Here is a 16,466-nt window from a genome sequence, read left to right on the forward strand (position 1 = left end):
GAACCTCTCATACACTCAGGTATTGTGTGTGTGTGTACTTGAAGCTTTCACACAATCACATATTGTGTGTTTGTGTGTATTTGGCGCTCTCACACACTCAAATATTGCGTGTGTGTATTTGTGGTAGAATTATCTTTTCTATGTTAAACTGGGTGTATGTGACAATAAAAAAACATCTCAATCTAAAGAGATAAAGTGGATCAGTGAAGGAGAGAGAGAGAGTTATGTTTCCTCTGTCACCCTACCCCACTGCATCCTGATACACACTCACACACACACACACACTACACAGAACATGACCAACGTGTACATTGCACCACTGTACAGACCAACGTGGAAAATACAACAAGATTGCCATAACAACACAAGTAAATAAAGCATCACACATACAGTATGTAACTATGGAAACAGCTGTGGAAATAATTGTAACAACAGGGTGTTGTTGTTTTTTGTTAGTATTATTATGTTCTGGGTGTGAGCCAGACAATGATGGTCAAGTTTTTTGATAGAGGTCTCTTTCTCCATCTGTGAATTGGCCTTCTTAGTGTTTCTCTAAAGAACATTTAAACAACAGAAATTTGTGCCATTATCAACTCTTCCTATGATCAATGGTGCGTCCCAAATGGCACCATATTCTTTATATATAGCACTACTTTTGACATAAACCTGGTGGGCTCTGGTCAAAAGTAGTACATTATATAGGGAGCAGGGTGCCATTTGGGAGGTACACTAAATGTTTCTTTACCAAGACAACTACAACACTTCTGGCCGCTGATACATTTAGCTCTGTGGAGTTGTTTCCCAAGCAAAGATGCTATAGAAATATAAGATACCATAGACAGGATGATGGTGTAACTAGTCGTGTGTGTGTGTGTGTGTGTGTGTGTGTGTGTGTGTGTGTGTGTGTGTGTGTGTGTGTGTGTGTGTGTGTGTGTGTGTGTGTGTGTGAACGAACAGTAGATAGAATAGAATGCAGTGATGTCATGCATTGACCCAGCAAATCGATCGAATCAGCAGAATCAGCAGAATCAGCAGAATCAGCAGAATCAGCATGCAGAACTTTGGGTCACTACTCTTTTAAAAACATAAAGTTACTAAAAAAACAAAACATGAAAAAAATATACATCAAATACTTACAGAAAGGATTTACAATATTTAGCTTAAAAAAAGTTTCCACTTATAAGAGATGTGATTTGAAATCTCTTAAATATCTTTGTTTTCGATGATTACTGTTGGTTCTCATTTTTTATTTGTTGCTACACATGTTCTTCTTATAGTCAGTGTCCATACTGTTATTATAATTATTAATGTAATTAAAATGACTGATATTGAACATAAGTAAGGTGGGAGTCAGCTGCTATGTACTCTGTACTCCTCACCTCCTCTTCTTCCTCTTCCTCCTCCTCCCTGCTCCTCAATATTTTATTTTCTATTTTAACATCAACTGTATGTCAATCACACTCTGTTGGAGAGAAGACTTGGGAAGTAAAATGGACATTGTTTAATAAACTATTCAAATGTGAAATATCCCTGGTTTGTTATTATTAACTAACACAGTGACAGTCCATGATTTTCATAGTTGTCTCCCATGTCAATATATCCATGCACCATGTATAATTTTGTCTAGGGTTGCAAAATTCGGGGAACTTTCTTCGTTTTTTTTTTAATCCTGGTTGGGGGATTCCGGATGTCCTGCTTGTTCACTTCTGATTCCGGGAATGTTGCTACCTGCATTTCTGGAAAATCTGAGAATTTCGGGGAAAGTTAAAGTGGCAGTGCGGTTAAAAAAAAATCTCATTTGTTCCCTAACTCCCACACAATCAGACTGAGCATTTCAAGGGCCAAAGGAAGCTCATGGAAATTAATGATAACAAATATATGTTGGAGTTATTTTCATTAAATTAACACATACTGATTTATTAGACATACAGTGATGATTTATTTTACAAAGACTGCATGGGGGCTTTAACCGAATGTTGCCACCCGAATCCTGAGTAAAGTCCTCTAGTGCAGACTGGCCTGGATCATAGAGGATTATAAGACTGGTGGCCCAGGTGGTAATTGTGGTAAATATCCACTTGTAATTTGGTAATCTGGACAGTTCTTTTGTCATTTTTATTTATTTATTACGTTTACTTGGCTGGGACAATGGACATCAAAAACAAATCTCAGAGCACTGAGAAAACATGTGTTGAACCAGATCTAGTTAATAGCTCATTTCCATCTAGTCCCTAAAGCATCTAGACATACAGTGCATTCGGAAAGTATTCACAGCCCTTGACTTTTTTTTCTTACTTTACAGCCTCATTCTAAAATTGCAACAACAAAAAAATCCTCATCAATCTACACACAATACCCCATAATGACAACACAAAAACAGTTTTTTGTGTGTGTGTGTGCAAATGTATTAAAAATAAAAAACTGAAATGCCTTATTTACATAAGTTTTCAGACCATTTGCTGTGAGACTCGAAATTGAGCACAGGTGCATATGGTTTACATTGATCATCCACAAAATGTGGAAAAAGTCAAGGGGTCTGAATACATTCCGAATGCACTGTAGGGGAACTTCTAGCGATGGAAACATTATACAAAAACATAATGCACATACAGTAACATTTTTTGAATAGAACAGAGATCAGGACATAGAGACATGTTTCACCACAGAAGTCAAAACATTGTCCATAGAAACACTTTGCTATTTGATTCAATGTAATATACCTATAAAAAAGAAGAAATATTGTGTATAGCCCAGTTATTGCACGTATTGAAAGTACACCTGTGTATGTACTAATGTGTCTTCTGTTGCATTCAAAGTCAGTATGGCCTTTTAAGTTAAAATCAATGAGTGCATGGCTGATTGGACTTTTTAGTCTCAGTGGAGAAGGAAGCTGCTACATGTTTCAGAGCAGAGGGGAGGTCATTCCATTTCTTAGCTGCATTGAATGAGAATGCCGATTGTGCAAAGGTGTGGACCGTCTGGACATGCTACACTGCCCCCTGGTGGAGGTTCTTGGAACACTGCTATTTTGCTCGGAGCAGAGGTTTCCAGACACTCGGAGGTGGAGGTGCTTGATTGTGAGTTATCTTGTAAACCAGGCAGATTTCTAACAGAATGAAGTTGTCGAAACTAAACAGGTTGAACTTGGTATTATATTGCAGTGGTGGTAGTGCCGTGGTTTTTTGTACAAGATTATCAAAACTTCTTTATAGAGTGATTTGAGAGGTTTCAGGGATGTCTCACATGCTTATGACCAGCTGGTGGTACAGTAAGAAATGGGAGAAACCCATAGCATATAAGAACATTCTGGAAGCCTCGATGGAGAAAGAGTTTTTAATTAACCGGAAGTTGGCTAGGCTGCATTTGATTGTGTTGGTAAATATATATATATTGTAATGACCTGACTAGATCATGAAGGAACAATTGTCCAGACAGAGGATGGAGTTAACGAATGGACGGTTTATTAACACAACTTAACACAGGCTACTGTTTGGCCGTAGCCCACGCCAAATAAATGAAAGGTACCCTACAAACGAACCGTGACCTTCTCTTGTGAAGCCCAGACGTAAGAGAGAGAACAATGGCTAAAACCCGGTCTTAACTTCCAATGCTCCATCCCCCTGCCCAACCCCCCTTCACGCCACTCCGCCAACCACCAGGCTGCCCGGTATCTGAACATTCCAGGCATTCCCGTGATTGGCAGATAGCAGGTTGATTGGCATGACCCCGCGAACACTGGTAAGTACGACACAACCCACTAATAGCCTAACACCTAACCCACCACTGTCTGTGCGGGTCGCTACAATATATATATTTTAATTGAGGGTGGGATCAAGGATTATGCCGAGGTATTTGAATTCTGAGACCGTTTTGATCTTTTGGCCATGTATGAGGATGTGGGAGTAGACCTGCTGCTTTTTAATAGATGAAGAAATACATGGCTACTGTTTTTCCCACATTTAGAGTGAGCCAGGATTTGTTGAGCCATTGTGAAACATTCTCCATAACTGATGTTAACTTGGCAGCCACTTGCTCAGCACTCTTTCCATGGATGTAGATAACCACCTGTCAGCAAACATCTGGATCTCCACTCCATGGCACACAGAAGAAGGACGGTCATAAAAAAATATATAGGCTGAACAACAGGGGCCCAAAGATTGGAAATAGAATCTCAACAAGGAAACAGTTATGTGTTAGTCATATGTCAACCTGCCAATATTTAAAACCTGTGCACCCGTTCACCTTTGCTGAGTGCTGAGAACTCGATTGTCACAGGGGTGAATTTCCCCTAGGAGGGGTATTTACAGATCTAGGAACGGCTTCCTCTCCCAGTCATCCTTTACCATTGGTGGAGAAAATGCTCAACTGACCCAAAATCAGCCTCCACTCGTGTTCCCCTCCTGTTCAGCTGGAGGCGGTACTCGCCATAATAGTTTCGTCGTCGCCCTAACCACTTCATTGGGACCAGAATCCGGTCATGGAAGCTTCTGACTTCATTTATTTTATTTTATTTCACCTTTATTTAACCAGGTAGGCTAGTTGAGAACAAGTTCTCATTTACAACTGCGACCTGACCAAGATCAAGCAACTCATAGCTAGCTAGAAGAAGAATCAAGCTCTGGAGTAACTGGTAAGCAGAACACTTTTTATGTAACTGTAGCTAACTAAAAATGGTAGTTTTTATCCCATAAAGGGTGCTATCTAAAGGAGAATTTGATTGAAGTTGTACTGTTACAAGTCTTGCTATGCGAACAGCATCCTCTTTTGGTAACGTTGGAGACTACTTTTTTATTTTACCTTTATTTAACTAGGCAAGTCAGTTAAAAACAAATTCTTAGGAACATTGTGTTAACTGTCTTGTTCAGAGAGAGAACGACAGATTTGTACCTCGTCAGCTCGGGAGTTCGATCTTACAAACTATCGGTTATTAGTCCAACGCTCTAACCACTAGGTTACTGCCGCCCCGAGCGGAGCATAGCGCTTCAAATCCCAGGACAGTGGTTTCAAATCCCAGGACAGTGGGTTAGAATCCCAGGACAGTGGGTTAGAATCCCAGGACAGTGGGTTAGAATCCCAGGACAGTGGGTTAGAATCCCAGGACAGTGGTTTCAAATCCCAGGACAGTGGGTTAGAATCCCAGGACAGTGGTTTCAAATCCCAGGACAGTGGTTTCAAATCCCAGGACAGTGGTTTCGAATCCCAGGACAGTGGTTTCAAATCCCAGGACAGTGGGTTAGAATCCCAGGACAGTGGTTTCAAATCCCAGGACAGTGGGTTAGAATCCCAGGACAGTGGTTTCAAATCCCAGGACAGTGGTTTCAAATCCCAGGACAATGGTTTCAAATCCCAGGACAGTGGGTTAAAATCCCAGGACAGTGGTTTCAAATCCCAGGACAGTGGTTTCAAATCCCAGGACAGTGGGTTAGAATCCCAGGACAGTGGGTTAGAATCCCAGGACAGTGGGTTAAAATCCCAGGACAGTGGGTTAGAATCCCAGGACAGTGGGTTAAAATCCCAGGACAGTGGGTTAAAATCCCAGGACAGTGGGTTAGAATCCCAGGACAGTGGGTTAGAATCCCAGGACAGTGGGTTAGAATCCCAGGACAGTGGGTTAAAATCCCAGGACAGTGGGTTAGAATCCCAGGACAGTGGTTTCAAATCCCAGGACAGTGGTTTCAAATCCCAGGACAGTGGGTTAGAATCCCAGGACAGTGGTTTCAAATCCCAGGACAATGGTTTCAAATCCCAGGACAGTGGGTTAAAATCCCAGGACAGTGGTTTCAAATCCCAGGACAGTGGTTTCAAATCCCAGGACAGTGGGTTAGAATCCCAGGACAGTGGGTTAGAATCCCAGGACAGTGGGTTAAAATCCCAGGACAGTGGGTTAGAATCCCAGGACAGTGGGTTAGAATCCCAGGACAGTGGGTTAGAATCCCAGGACAGTGGGTTAGAATCCCAGGACAGTGGGTTAGAATCCCAGGACAGTGGGTTAAAATCCCAGGACAGTGGGTTAAAATCCCAGGACAGTGGGTTAGAATCCCAGGACAGTGGGTTAAAATCCCAGGACAGTGGGTTAGAATCCCAGGACAGTGGGTTAGAATCCCAGGACAGTGGGTTAGAATCCCAGGACAGTGGGTTAGAATCCCAGGACAGTGGGTTAAAATCCCAGGACAGTGGGTTAGAATCCCAGGACAGTGGTTTCAAATCCCAGGACAGCGGTTTCAAATCCCAGGACAGCGGTTTCAAATCCCAGGACAGCGGTTTCAAATCCCAGGACAGCGGTTTCAAATCCCAGGACAGCGGGTTAAAATCCCAGGACAGCGGTTTCAAATCCCAGGACAGTGGGTTAGAATCCCAGGACAGTGGGTTAGAATCCCAGGACAGTGGGTTAGAATCCCAGGACAGTGGGTTAAAATCCCAGGACAGTGGGTTAGAATCCCAGGACAGTGGGTTAAAATCCCAGGACAGTGGGTTAAAATCCCAGGACAGTGGGTTAGAATCCCAGGACAGTGGGTTAGAATCCCAGGACAGTGGTTTCAAATCCCAGGACAATGGTTTCAAATCCCAGGACAGTGGGTTAAAATCCCAGGACAGTGGTTTCAAATCCCAGGACAGTGGTTTCAAATCCCAGGACAGTGGGTTAGAATCCCAGGACAGTGGGTTAGAATCCCAGGACAGTGGGTTAGAATCCCAGGACAGTGGGTTAAAATCCCAGGACAGTGGGTTAGAATCCCAGGACAGTGGGTTAAAATCCCAGGACAGTGGGTTAAAATCCCAGGACAGTGGGTTAGAATCCCAGGACAGTGGGTTAGAATCCCAGGACAGTGGGTTAAAATCCCAGGACAGTGGGTTAGAATCCCAGGACAGTGGGTTAAAATCCTCGGACAATGGCGTCGGTTCAGCTAAATCTAGCGTATGACAAAGTGGGGGTGTGGAGAATGTTTTTGGGGGGAAGTTGAAGCTTATTTACTAAATTTCTACACGATTTAGAAACATGCTATTTGGAGAACAGCAAAAACAAACAAATGACCCCAGTCGTTAATTAGGCCTATAACCGCAAGATTAGGTTTAAAGGTCTGTGGAGCGGCATATACAATAACCACTACTCAAACTCGTCATAAATTGACTCATTTACCTATGGAACGGCGCATACAGTGAAACATGAAATACATGCATAAAAACACGATATCAAGTCCCGACAAGGCCGATTTCAAATACCGACAGGATATTTTTTTTACCATAAAATTGTACCTGGAGGATTGCAAACATCAACCCATCGCATTTGCAGACTAATGACAGATGGGCTACTATTCTTAATGTGGTGAGTAGATTGCATTGCGTTATATTATTAGCTTAAATTATGACAATCACCATAAGCAAAACAGACCGTTTTGGGCCCGGTTTCACAAAAGCATTTTATGGCTAAATTCATCGTAACCGCCGATTTATTTTATTTATTTCTCCGTTATTTTACCAGGTAAGTTGACTGAGAACACGTTCTCATTTACAGCAACGACCTGGGGAATAGTTACAGGGGAGAGGAGGGGGATGAATGAGCCAATTGGAAGCTGGGGATGATTAGGTGGCTGTGATGGTATGAGGGTTAGATTGGGAATTTAGCCAGGACACCAGGGTTAACACCCCTACTCTTACGATAAGTGACATGGGATCTATAATGACCTCAGAGAGTCAGGACACCCGTTTAACGTCCCATCCGAAAGACGGCACCCTACACAGGGCAATGTCCCCAATCACTGCCCTGGGGCATTGGGATATTTCCGAACAAAGTTGACAATAAATAAAAAAGTTGGCAATGTCTTTGCAATTGATACAAACAAGTGATGTATATAACATGATTCAAATGGAAACCGAGATGACTGAATTCAAATATAAATACAGTAGGCTATATGCTCAAGATAGCCTACTACCTTTCTAAACAGCCTTTCTAAACAGCCTATCTTCTAAAGCTGTTGAAGACCATCGCCCAATAACTGCCAGATCCTCCTAGATTCGTTTTGTTTTGTTTTTTCTGTATGAGACTGAGTTTCAACGTGTAATGAAAAGCTCTAGCTTATATAAAATAATAATTGAAATCATATTGAAATACATTTAATGTTAAATCACTTGTGTTCTATTTTGTCTGTAATTTGTCTCAATATAGTTAATGATGCGGGGATTTAGTGCATTTTATTTAGAATCAACCGGCTCAATATTTTCAGCCATAGGTGGTAATATCTCTATATGAGCTGATCCGTCGTCAGTATTGTGAAATAATTATAATGTTAATGTAGGTTTTGAATGGAGAAATCTGATCCGAGAGCAGCGCTGCCTTTCTTTCGATCCTTTCAGAATCGACACTATGCCTCGACGCACCTATCGAACGTTCTGTGGTTTTTCTGGGGGGGGGGGGGGGGGGGGGGGGCATATTACAACTTCAGCCGTAGTAGGAAAGATGCATGTTTAAAACACTCGTAGTTTAAGCCTAAATTCCATCATTATCGGGAAACCGGACCTGAGTAATGCAGGTCTCAGCACGTAGTGACATATAGGCATAATTAGACGTTTCTTCTCCTTTCGTTGCACGGGAAAAATGTCGCCTTTTATAAACATATTTCATGCAATTCTACTACACTCTGTATGACTGGAGAGGATAAGCAACATGTTTTTTCATATGACACAAATTCTAGCCTACTTAGCTGACACTGACAAACAGATCAGTAAAAACGACCTTGTTGCAACCATTGAATTGGTTGAATTTTGAGACATTCTGATAGGCCTAGGCAGACCTATTAACTGCTTTTCACTGACGCCTGCAACCAACCTGGACTTGAGTAGACATGACATAGTACATGTAAATACAGAACACTCCATTTAGTATATGTTACCTTTAGTATGGTATGTATTCATTTGTGGATGTCCATCATCCATTGCGTATGATATCTTATGAATTACAATTCATTTATTCAGGATTTATACTGAACAAAAATATAAATGCAACAAGTGTTGGTCCCATGTTTCATGAGCTGAAATAAAAGATCCCAGAGATGTTCCATATACACAAAAAGCTTATCTCACATTTTATGCACAAATTTGTTCACATCCCAGTTAGTGAGCATTTCTCCATTGCCAAGATAATCCATCCACCTGAAAGATGTGACATATCAAGAAGCTGATTAAACAGCATGATCATTACACAGGTGCACCTTATGCTGGGGACAAAAGGTCACTCTAAAATGTGCAGTTTTATCACACAACACAATGCCACAAATGTTCTAGTTTTGAGGGAGTGTGCAATTGGTATGCTGACTGCAGGAATGTCCACCAGAGCTGTTGCCAGAGAATTTAATGTTAATTTCTCTACCATAAGCAGCCTCCAACATTTGTTTTTGGAGAATTTGTCAGTACATCCAACCAGCCACACAACCGCAGACCACGTGTAACCACGCCAGCCCAGGACCTCCACATCCGGCTTCTTCACCTGCAGGATCGTCTGAGACCAGCCACACAGACAGCTGATGAAACTGTGGGTTTGCACAACCTAAATCATTTCTGCACAAACTGTCAGAAACTGTAACAGGGAAGCTCATCTGCATGCTCGTCGTCCTCACCCGGATCTTGACCTGACTGCAGTTCAGCGGTGGGGTTATGGTATGGGCAGGCATAAGTTACGGACAACTAACACAATTGCATTTTATCGATGGCAATTTTAATCCACAGAGATACCGTGACAAGATCCTGAGGCCCATTGTTGTGCCATTCATATGCCGCCATCACCTCAGATTTCAGCATGTTTGGGGTGCTCTGGATCGACACGTACAACAGTGTGTTTCAGTTCCCGCCAATATCCAGCAACTTCGAACAGCCATTGAAGAGGAGTGGGACAACATTCCACAGGCCACAATCAACAGCCTAATCAACTCTATGTGAAGGAGATGTGTCGCGCTGCATGTGGCAAATGGTGGCCACACCAGATACTGACTGGTTTTCTGATCCACACCACTACCTTTTTTTTAATAATCTTGTCATGAAGGTAGTTTACCCGCACTGTATCTGTGAGCAGTTGGCTAGTGCGCACGTGCCAAGAACAAAAACCAGTAGAATTGAAAATGTGATGGAAACCCATTGAACTTGCACTTTAAAAAATAACACAAGATACAAGCTTACCTTATAAAACAGTATACCAAAAAGCACAGACAAACTTTATACACGGGGTATATACATTTAAACAAAATACAAAAGGCTTCACAGGCATTTAGGGTTCAACGCTTTGCATTACCGTTTTTTCAGACTATGTAGCATTTGCAAAAAAAATATTTTTAGTTTATTTTGCCCACTGGCATTTATGTATATAATAATTACCATACATAATGAAGAGATTCCTTATATATACACACTTTGTTTTGATCTACACTGAACAAAAATAAACGCAACATGCAAAATTGTCATAATTTAGCAGACATGTATAAACATTTTTTACTGGTCCTTCATGGGAATCGAACCCAAAGCCCTGGTGTTGCAAGCGCCATGCACTACCAACTGAGCCACATGGGACTGTATTGAGTAACATTTCATATAAATCAATTACAATGAATAACTAGGCCTTAATCTATGGATTTCACATGACTGGGAATACAGATATGCATCTGTTGGTCACAGATACCTTTTTATTGATAGAAGCAATATTATTTTTTATTTGTCAAATGACAGCCAAGCATCGATTATCATGTCACCAGAATAAGACCCTCAATATTTATTGAAAGGAGCATCGAGTTCATCACTGGGCACTTTCACCACCCTGTGAAGTTCATCATAATTAGTTTCATCTGTAGCCTAATAAACTGCATGCTTTTCCGAGTCGTAGTGGGAGGACCACACAACAAATCATCGCGTGACTCAAGTTTCTATTCGATATGATGATTATTATATCAATATTTGCGTGTAAACGTGTTTCCATGCAATTTCTCGCATAATTATTTTTACCGACGCAAAAAAACACCAAACCTATCAAATTGTCTGTCGATATTTATACAGTTGTACTCGCATTTCCTGTTTCCATGAACCCAGTCGTGATTTTTCATGCATCAGGTAATTCACCTGAATGAAATGGTTGGATGGAAACCTGTTTCGTGACAACCTAAACATTTGTCATGACAGTTGGTAACAGGGATGTTCGCATGGCTGGCACAGGCAAGTAAAAAGCAACATCAGCAAATGTCTGTTTGTTCAGTCCACAACCTCTTGAGTTGGTTTCCTTGGTTACTGGAATTAAATATGTCATTACAAAGCTCTGGGATAGTCATTGTTCTTCCCTACTTGTCCTGGTTAGTGTACAGTATGTGACGCACCCCAATCCTTTGAGAAACTGTAGAATAGGTTGATATTACCTAGGCCTACTTTCTGTGTAAAGAGGTAGTCTTCAGCTCTGTTAGTAACTCGTGTTTAATTGATCGTTGAATTCATCAGTCATTTCAGGGGAAATCCTTTGTAAAACTTTAGCCTACTTTCAGAGCACATGACCTGCAGATTGTAAGCCTTTCACTGTTTGTTTCTGTGTTTCTCTCTCCTACTCTTTCTTTCTTTCTTTACCCCCCCCCCATTTCCCTCCCCCTCTGTGCAGATGGGAGAGAGCATGGTGGATCAGAGCGGTCCTATGCGGGTGTTGGTGACTGGGGGGACTGGTCTTGTGGGCAGGGCCATAGAACATGTGGTCAAAGAAGAGGGAGGAGCGAGGGAGGGAGAGGAGTGGATCTTCCTCTCATCTAAGGATGCAAACCTCATGTGAGAGCTACACGCGCACACACATACGCACTCACACATAGACAGACACACGGTATGCATGCACACACACATGTATATACACAGGCAACACACACACACCTGACCCTCCCCTGCCTCAGTGCTAACTGTGGGTGGCGTTGTAGCACAGCCTCTGAGTGTTTGAAAAGTCAAGCTGACGTGTGTGTGGGTTTGTGTATGCTCACTCAGGGACATGGGTGAGACGCAGGCAGTGTTTCTGAAGCACCAGCCCACCCACGTCATCCACCTGGCAGCCATGGTGGGAGGGCTCTTCAAGAACATGAGGGCCAACCTAGACTTCTGGGTAAGAGGGGATTCAGGAGTGGTAATGACAGAGGCTGCATCTCCAGAAGTGTGCACTTGCTCAATTTCTCACCTTATTTTGAAAATGGTGGAAACTGCCTCCAGCCAATCCTTTAAATCTAATAAGGAGAGGGTGCAAGTGCACACTTCTCGGAAATGTTAGAGGAAAAGGGCTCAATGTTTATTTACCGATTTCAGGCTTCATCCCAATTGGTACTCTATTCACTATGGGCCCTGGTCAAAGGTAGTCCATTACTAACTGGCTCATAGGGTGCTAATTGGGAACCTGGTTCAACCTTATCCATCCATGTGTGTGATTTTGTTCATGTTTATTTACCAACGTATCCATCCATGTGTGTGATTTTGTTCATGTTTATTTACCAACGTATTCATCCATGTGTGTTCTCCAGAGGAACAACATCTACATCAATGACAACGTCCTGCAGGCAGCACACGAGGTGGATGCTGTCAGGGTGGTCTCCTGTCTCTCCACCTGCATTTTCCCTGATAAGACCACCTATCCCATCAATGAGACCATGGTAGTGTGTGTGTGTGTGTGTGTGTGTGTGTGTGTGTGTGTGTGTGTGTGTGTGTGTGTGTGTGTGTGTGTGTGTGTGTGTTGTAGACATGATGGTAGTTGACTATCTCTTACTTATTATCTTGCAGATCCACAACGGCCCTCCTCACGAGTCTAACTTTGGCTACTCCTATGCTAAGAGAATGATCGATGTCCACAATAGGTGTGTTGGTGTTTTATTGAACCTTCATTTAACCAGGAAGTCTTCTTTTACAACGGAAGTGTGTGTGCACTATTTTGCTATAGATGTCCTCTGCGGGCCCATCCAGAATGGCCTTGTGGGCCTCCTGTACCCTTGACCCTTTAGCTGCTCAGTGACCTCTAGAAGGGAGTCAATATGATCTGTGCATATTCAATAATAGTGTGTGTGTTCAATGTTTGTGGATTATGTTAGGTGTGTGTTTGTCTTGCAGGGCGTATCACCAGCAGCGTGGGCGGTGCTACACAGCAGTGATACCGACCAATGTGTTTGGGCCTCATGATAACTTCAACATCGAGGATGGACATGTACTTCCAGGCCTCATACACAAAGCCTACATTGCTCAGAGTAAGATGACTACACAACCCTAAACTATCACTCTCTAGTTCTTTATTATTCAGCTAACTGTTTTAATCTATACAGTATACCTCCCTACAAGGATCGGTATAGCCACATTCCTTCTAACAGGCCTTTACGTGTGTGTGTGTGTGTGTGTGTGTGTGTGTGTGTGTGTGTGTGTGTGTGTGTGTGTGTGTGTGTGTGTGTGTGTGTGTGTGTGTGTGTGTGTGTGTGTGTGTGTGTGTGTGTGTGTGTGTGTGTGTGTGTGTGTGTGTGTGTGTGTGTGTGTGTGTGTTAGAGGAGGGTAGTCCATTGGTGGTGTGGGGCTCAGGAACTCCCAGAAGGCAGTTCATCTACTCATTGGATCTGGCTCGTCTCTTTCTCTGGGTGCTGAGAGAGTACCCTGAGGTGGACCCCATCATACTGTCTGGTGAGCATACACACACTCTCACTTTCTCTCATACATACTCTCGATCTCACACACACATTTAACAACAGTATTTTCAGGCTTCAGTGTTCATTCTCCCTCTCTGTATTTTAGTTGGTGAGGAGGAGGAGGTGTCCATCAAGGAGGCAGCAGAGGCCGTTGTCGAGGCACTGGGGTTCAAAGGTCAAGTGACTGTATCCTTTCACCTAGGTGCATGTCCAGATATACAGCTCAAACACAGTCCCTCTCTCTCTTTCATACTCACTTGCTCTCACACACTCACTCATTCAGTGCTTGATTCCCTAACCCCTGACCTTCAGTATGACACAACTAAAGCAGACGGTCAGTTCAAGAAGACAGCCAGCAATGCCAAGCTGCTGCGGTACCGCCCCAACTTCACCTTTACCCCCTTCAAACAAGGTACCTACCTCCCCAACGCCAGCAATTTGAAAAACCCCAAAAGTAGATTGTGCAGATTTATTTGTGCATTTAACCAAAAACTGTGCAAAAACAATGTAATGTGTATTCTGCCATCTTTATACATGTTCGCCACTGACATATCAAATAAAGATGTCTGCTGTTTGGTTTCTGATGCTGAGTCTCCTATCCCCCCCACCCCCCAAATCACACGCACAGCCTTGAAGGAGACATGTGATTGGTTCGTGGCCAATTACGACACTGCCCGCAAGTGAAGATTCCTCAAATCTGATTGGCTGTTAGGAAACCAGTCCTAGGAAGGAAGGAGCAGGAAGAGGGGACTGTGATGGAGGGGTCAGGAGGAGTGGAGTTGAAGGTTCTAGAACTGACAAAGAACGTAGGACTCAGAGCTTACATGAAGAACATTATCTGCCATTAAATGAAGTCCTGTTAGATTGATGTAATGTGGTCCTGATCATGTTGCTGATATTCCATGAAGAATGCGTAGAGTGTAGGCTGGGCTAATCGTTCTGTTTTAACACTCAAACAGCATCCTATTCCTATATCAGTTGTATTCAAACTATTTGTGAAGGTCTGGTCACAAAAATATCCTAGGTGGCAACGGTCTGGATGGCTATTGTAATTAATCGGCGTTGTAATGAATCCTCAACCCATTCGAACCCAAACTGTTCACACCCCTTTTGTTGGCAGAGAGAAATGAGATGTTTTAAAGCTAATTTCCTGTAATTCTACACATCTTATTTGTTGATACTCCAGGAGTTGAATCCTGACTGTATTGACCCCATTCTGAGTCTAGATCCAGCCTGCAGTCCACCTGTTGAGTATAGCTGCCCTATATAGTACACTACTTTTGACCAGAGCTCTATGGCACTACGTAGGACAGGGGTGGGTAACTCCAGTCATTGAGGGCCTGATTGGTGTCACACTTTTTCTTCATCTCTAGCAAACAGCTGATCAATGTCATTCTAAACTGAAGATCATGATTAGGTGGTTATTGGAGTCAGGTGTGTTAGCTGGGGCAAAACTATGACACCAATCAGGCCCTCAGGGACTGGAATTGCCCACCCCTGATGTAGGATGTGTCCCAAATGGTACCCTATTACCTATCTTGTCTGGAGTGATTAGCAGGACTCCTATCTCCTCTATAACCATGTCTACACCATAGGAATAGAGTGGGTATAATGGACTTAGACTAGTTCTTTGTCCATAGGATTTCCTCAATGTCCACCCAATATGGCAACAAAATAGATTTGTCCACAAATTAACCACAATAGGAAGGCTTTGGTGAATTCTGTTGGGTTCCCATTTTGAGTGGGTTGTTCACTACTCAATGTGTCTACTGTATCATATAGGATACCAGGTGGTTTTGGATATTTTCTTTTATATCTTTCTTTACTAAATACAAGGGTGCAATATGTAGATGAGTGGTGGGCTGAGAGAATAAATCAATGTTTATTTTAACTGCTGAGTCTGGGTGTCATTTTAGCACTACTTTGAGTCTTGTTTTAGTGCAGAACAGTGTTTTGTGGCTCTGGGGTGAAGTTTTCCCTGGGTTCAGACCCTGGATCAGCTTACCCTAACCATTAGTGGGTCAAATCAACCAGATCTGCGTCTAGGGGTAACTTCATTCAGTCAAACCTGCCAACATGCACGCATTTTGCGTACCAGCTACGCAATTCTCTGTCCATGTACGCATGTACGAGATCCGAGTTAAAAGTACGCAGAAATGAATAGGGCCTGATTTTTGGGGGGTTTTACATTTTAATAAAAAAAATATCCACTGAAAATCTAACATCCCGATTCTCGAGCTGCAACACACAGACATGTACGGAGTTTGTGTCAACGGACATGAAGATGAATACACCATTATTCGCCGTAGCTACCCCGTGTCTGCCCCTCCTCCTGTTTGTTGTGAGGCTGAGTTTGCCGACTGTCAGCTGTACGTAAACACAAGGACAAACCTCCTTTCGTCTCCGTGTGTGGCAAGATAAACACTAACTGTTTCAAGCTAACACAAGACGGACATTCAGTGGGCTCTAAAGTGCCAGCAGTTCACTAGCATTTGCCAGTGAAAGAATTTAACTCAAATACGAAAAAGAACTGGTCGCATTTGTGTGAGTGTGATATACATTTCATTCTGCATCTCAGTTGTATTTTCCACGTAACATTACGAGGATCACGCAAACTGATAGACTAGCTGTATTTATGTTCCACGTCACAAAAAGCATTACAAAAGTATAACAAAAAATAGAAACAATGGAGTCGAGAATTTAGAAAACTGCGCGATAAAGAATGAATAGGTGTCCGGTATTAGCTATAGAGGCAATGCTTCTAAAATGCCTTTGCACTAAATTAGATTTGATTAATTTTGAAAATCTGAAATGATG

The 16,466-nt window shown here is 42.5% G+C and overlaps 1 protein-coding gene across 1 annotated transcript; it reads left to right on the forward strand.

The window, feature by feature from the left end:
* Positions 1–4,417: 4,417 nt before the first annotated feature.
* On the forward strand, positions 4,418–15,540 carry LOC115158627 (GDP-L-fucose synthase-like). The gene is made up of 10 exons (XM_029707798.1): positions 4,418–4,630; positions 11,618–11,778; positions 11,986–12,100; positions 12,510–12,638; positions 12,766–12,839; positions 13,090–13,223; positions 13,513–13,644; positions 13,756–13,835; positions 13,962–14,061; positions 14,278–15,540. Exons 2-10 carry the CDS (start codon positions 11,618–11,620, stop codon positions 14,331–14,333), a joined length of 981 nt encoding a protein of 326 aa, XP_029563658.1. The 5' UTR covers positions 4,418–4,630; the 3' UTR covers positions 14,334–15,540.
* The last annotated feature ends 926 nt before the right edge of the window (positions 15,541–16,466 follow it).

This window comes from Salmo trutta, chromosome 22 (assembly GCF_901001165.1).
Source record: "Salmo trutta chromosome 22, fSalTru1.1, whole genome shotgun sequence".
Lineage (NCBI taxonomy): Eukaryota > Metazoa > Chordata > Actinopteri > Salmoniformes > Salmonidae > Salmo > Salmo trutta.

What these genes read in the sequence shown, in the direction of transcription:
- LOC115158627 (XM_029707798.1), top strand. Translation starts at nt 11,618, where the DNA reads ATGGGAGAGAGCATGGTGGATCAGAGCGGTCCTATGCGGGTGTTGGTG. An exon ending in ATCCCATCAATGAGACCATG is followed by an intron (nt 12,639 to 12,765) that starts GTAGTGTGTGTG and finishes ATTATCTTGCAG; the next exon opens with ATCCACAACGGCCCTCCTCA. An exon ending in CAAAGCCTACATTGCTCAGA is followed by an intron (nt 13,224 to 13,512) that starts GTAAGATGACTA and finishes TGTGTGTGTTAG; the next exon opens with AGGAGGGTAGTCCATTGGTG.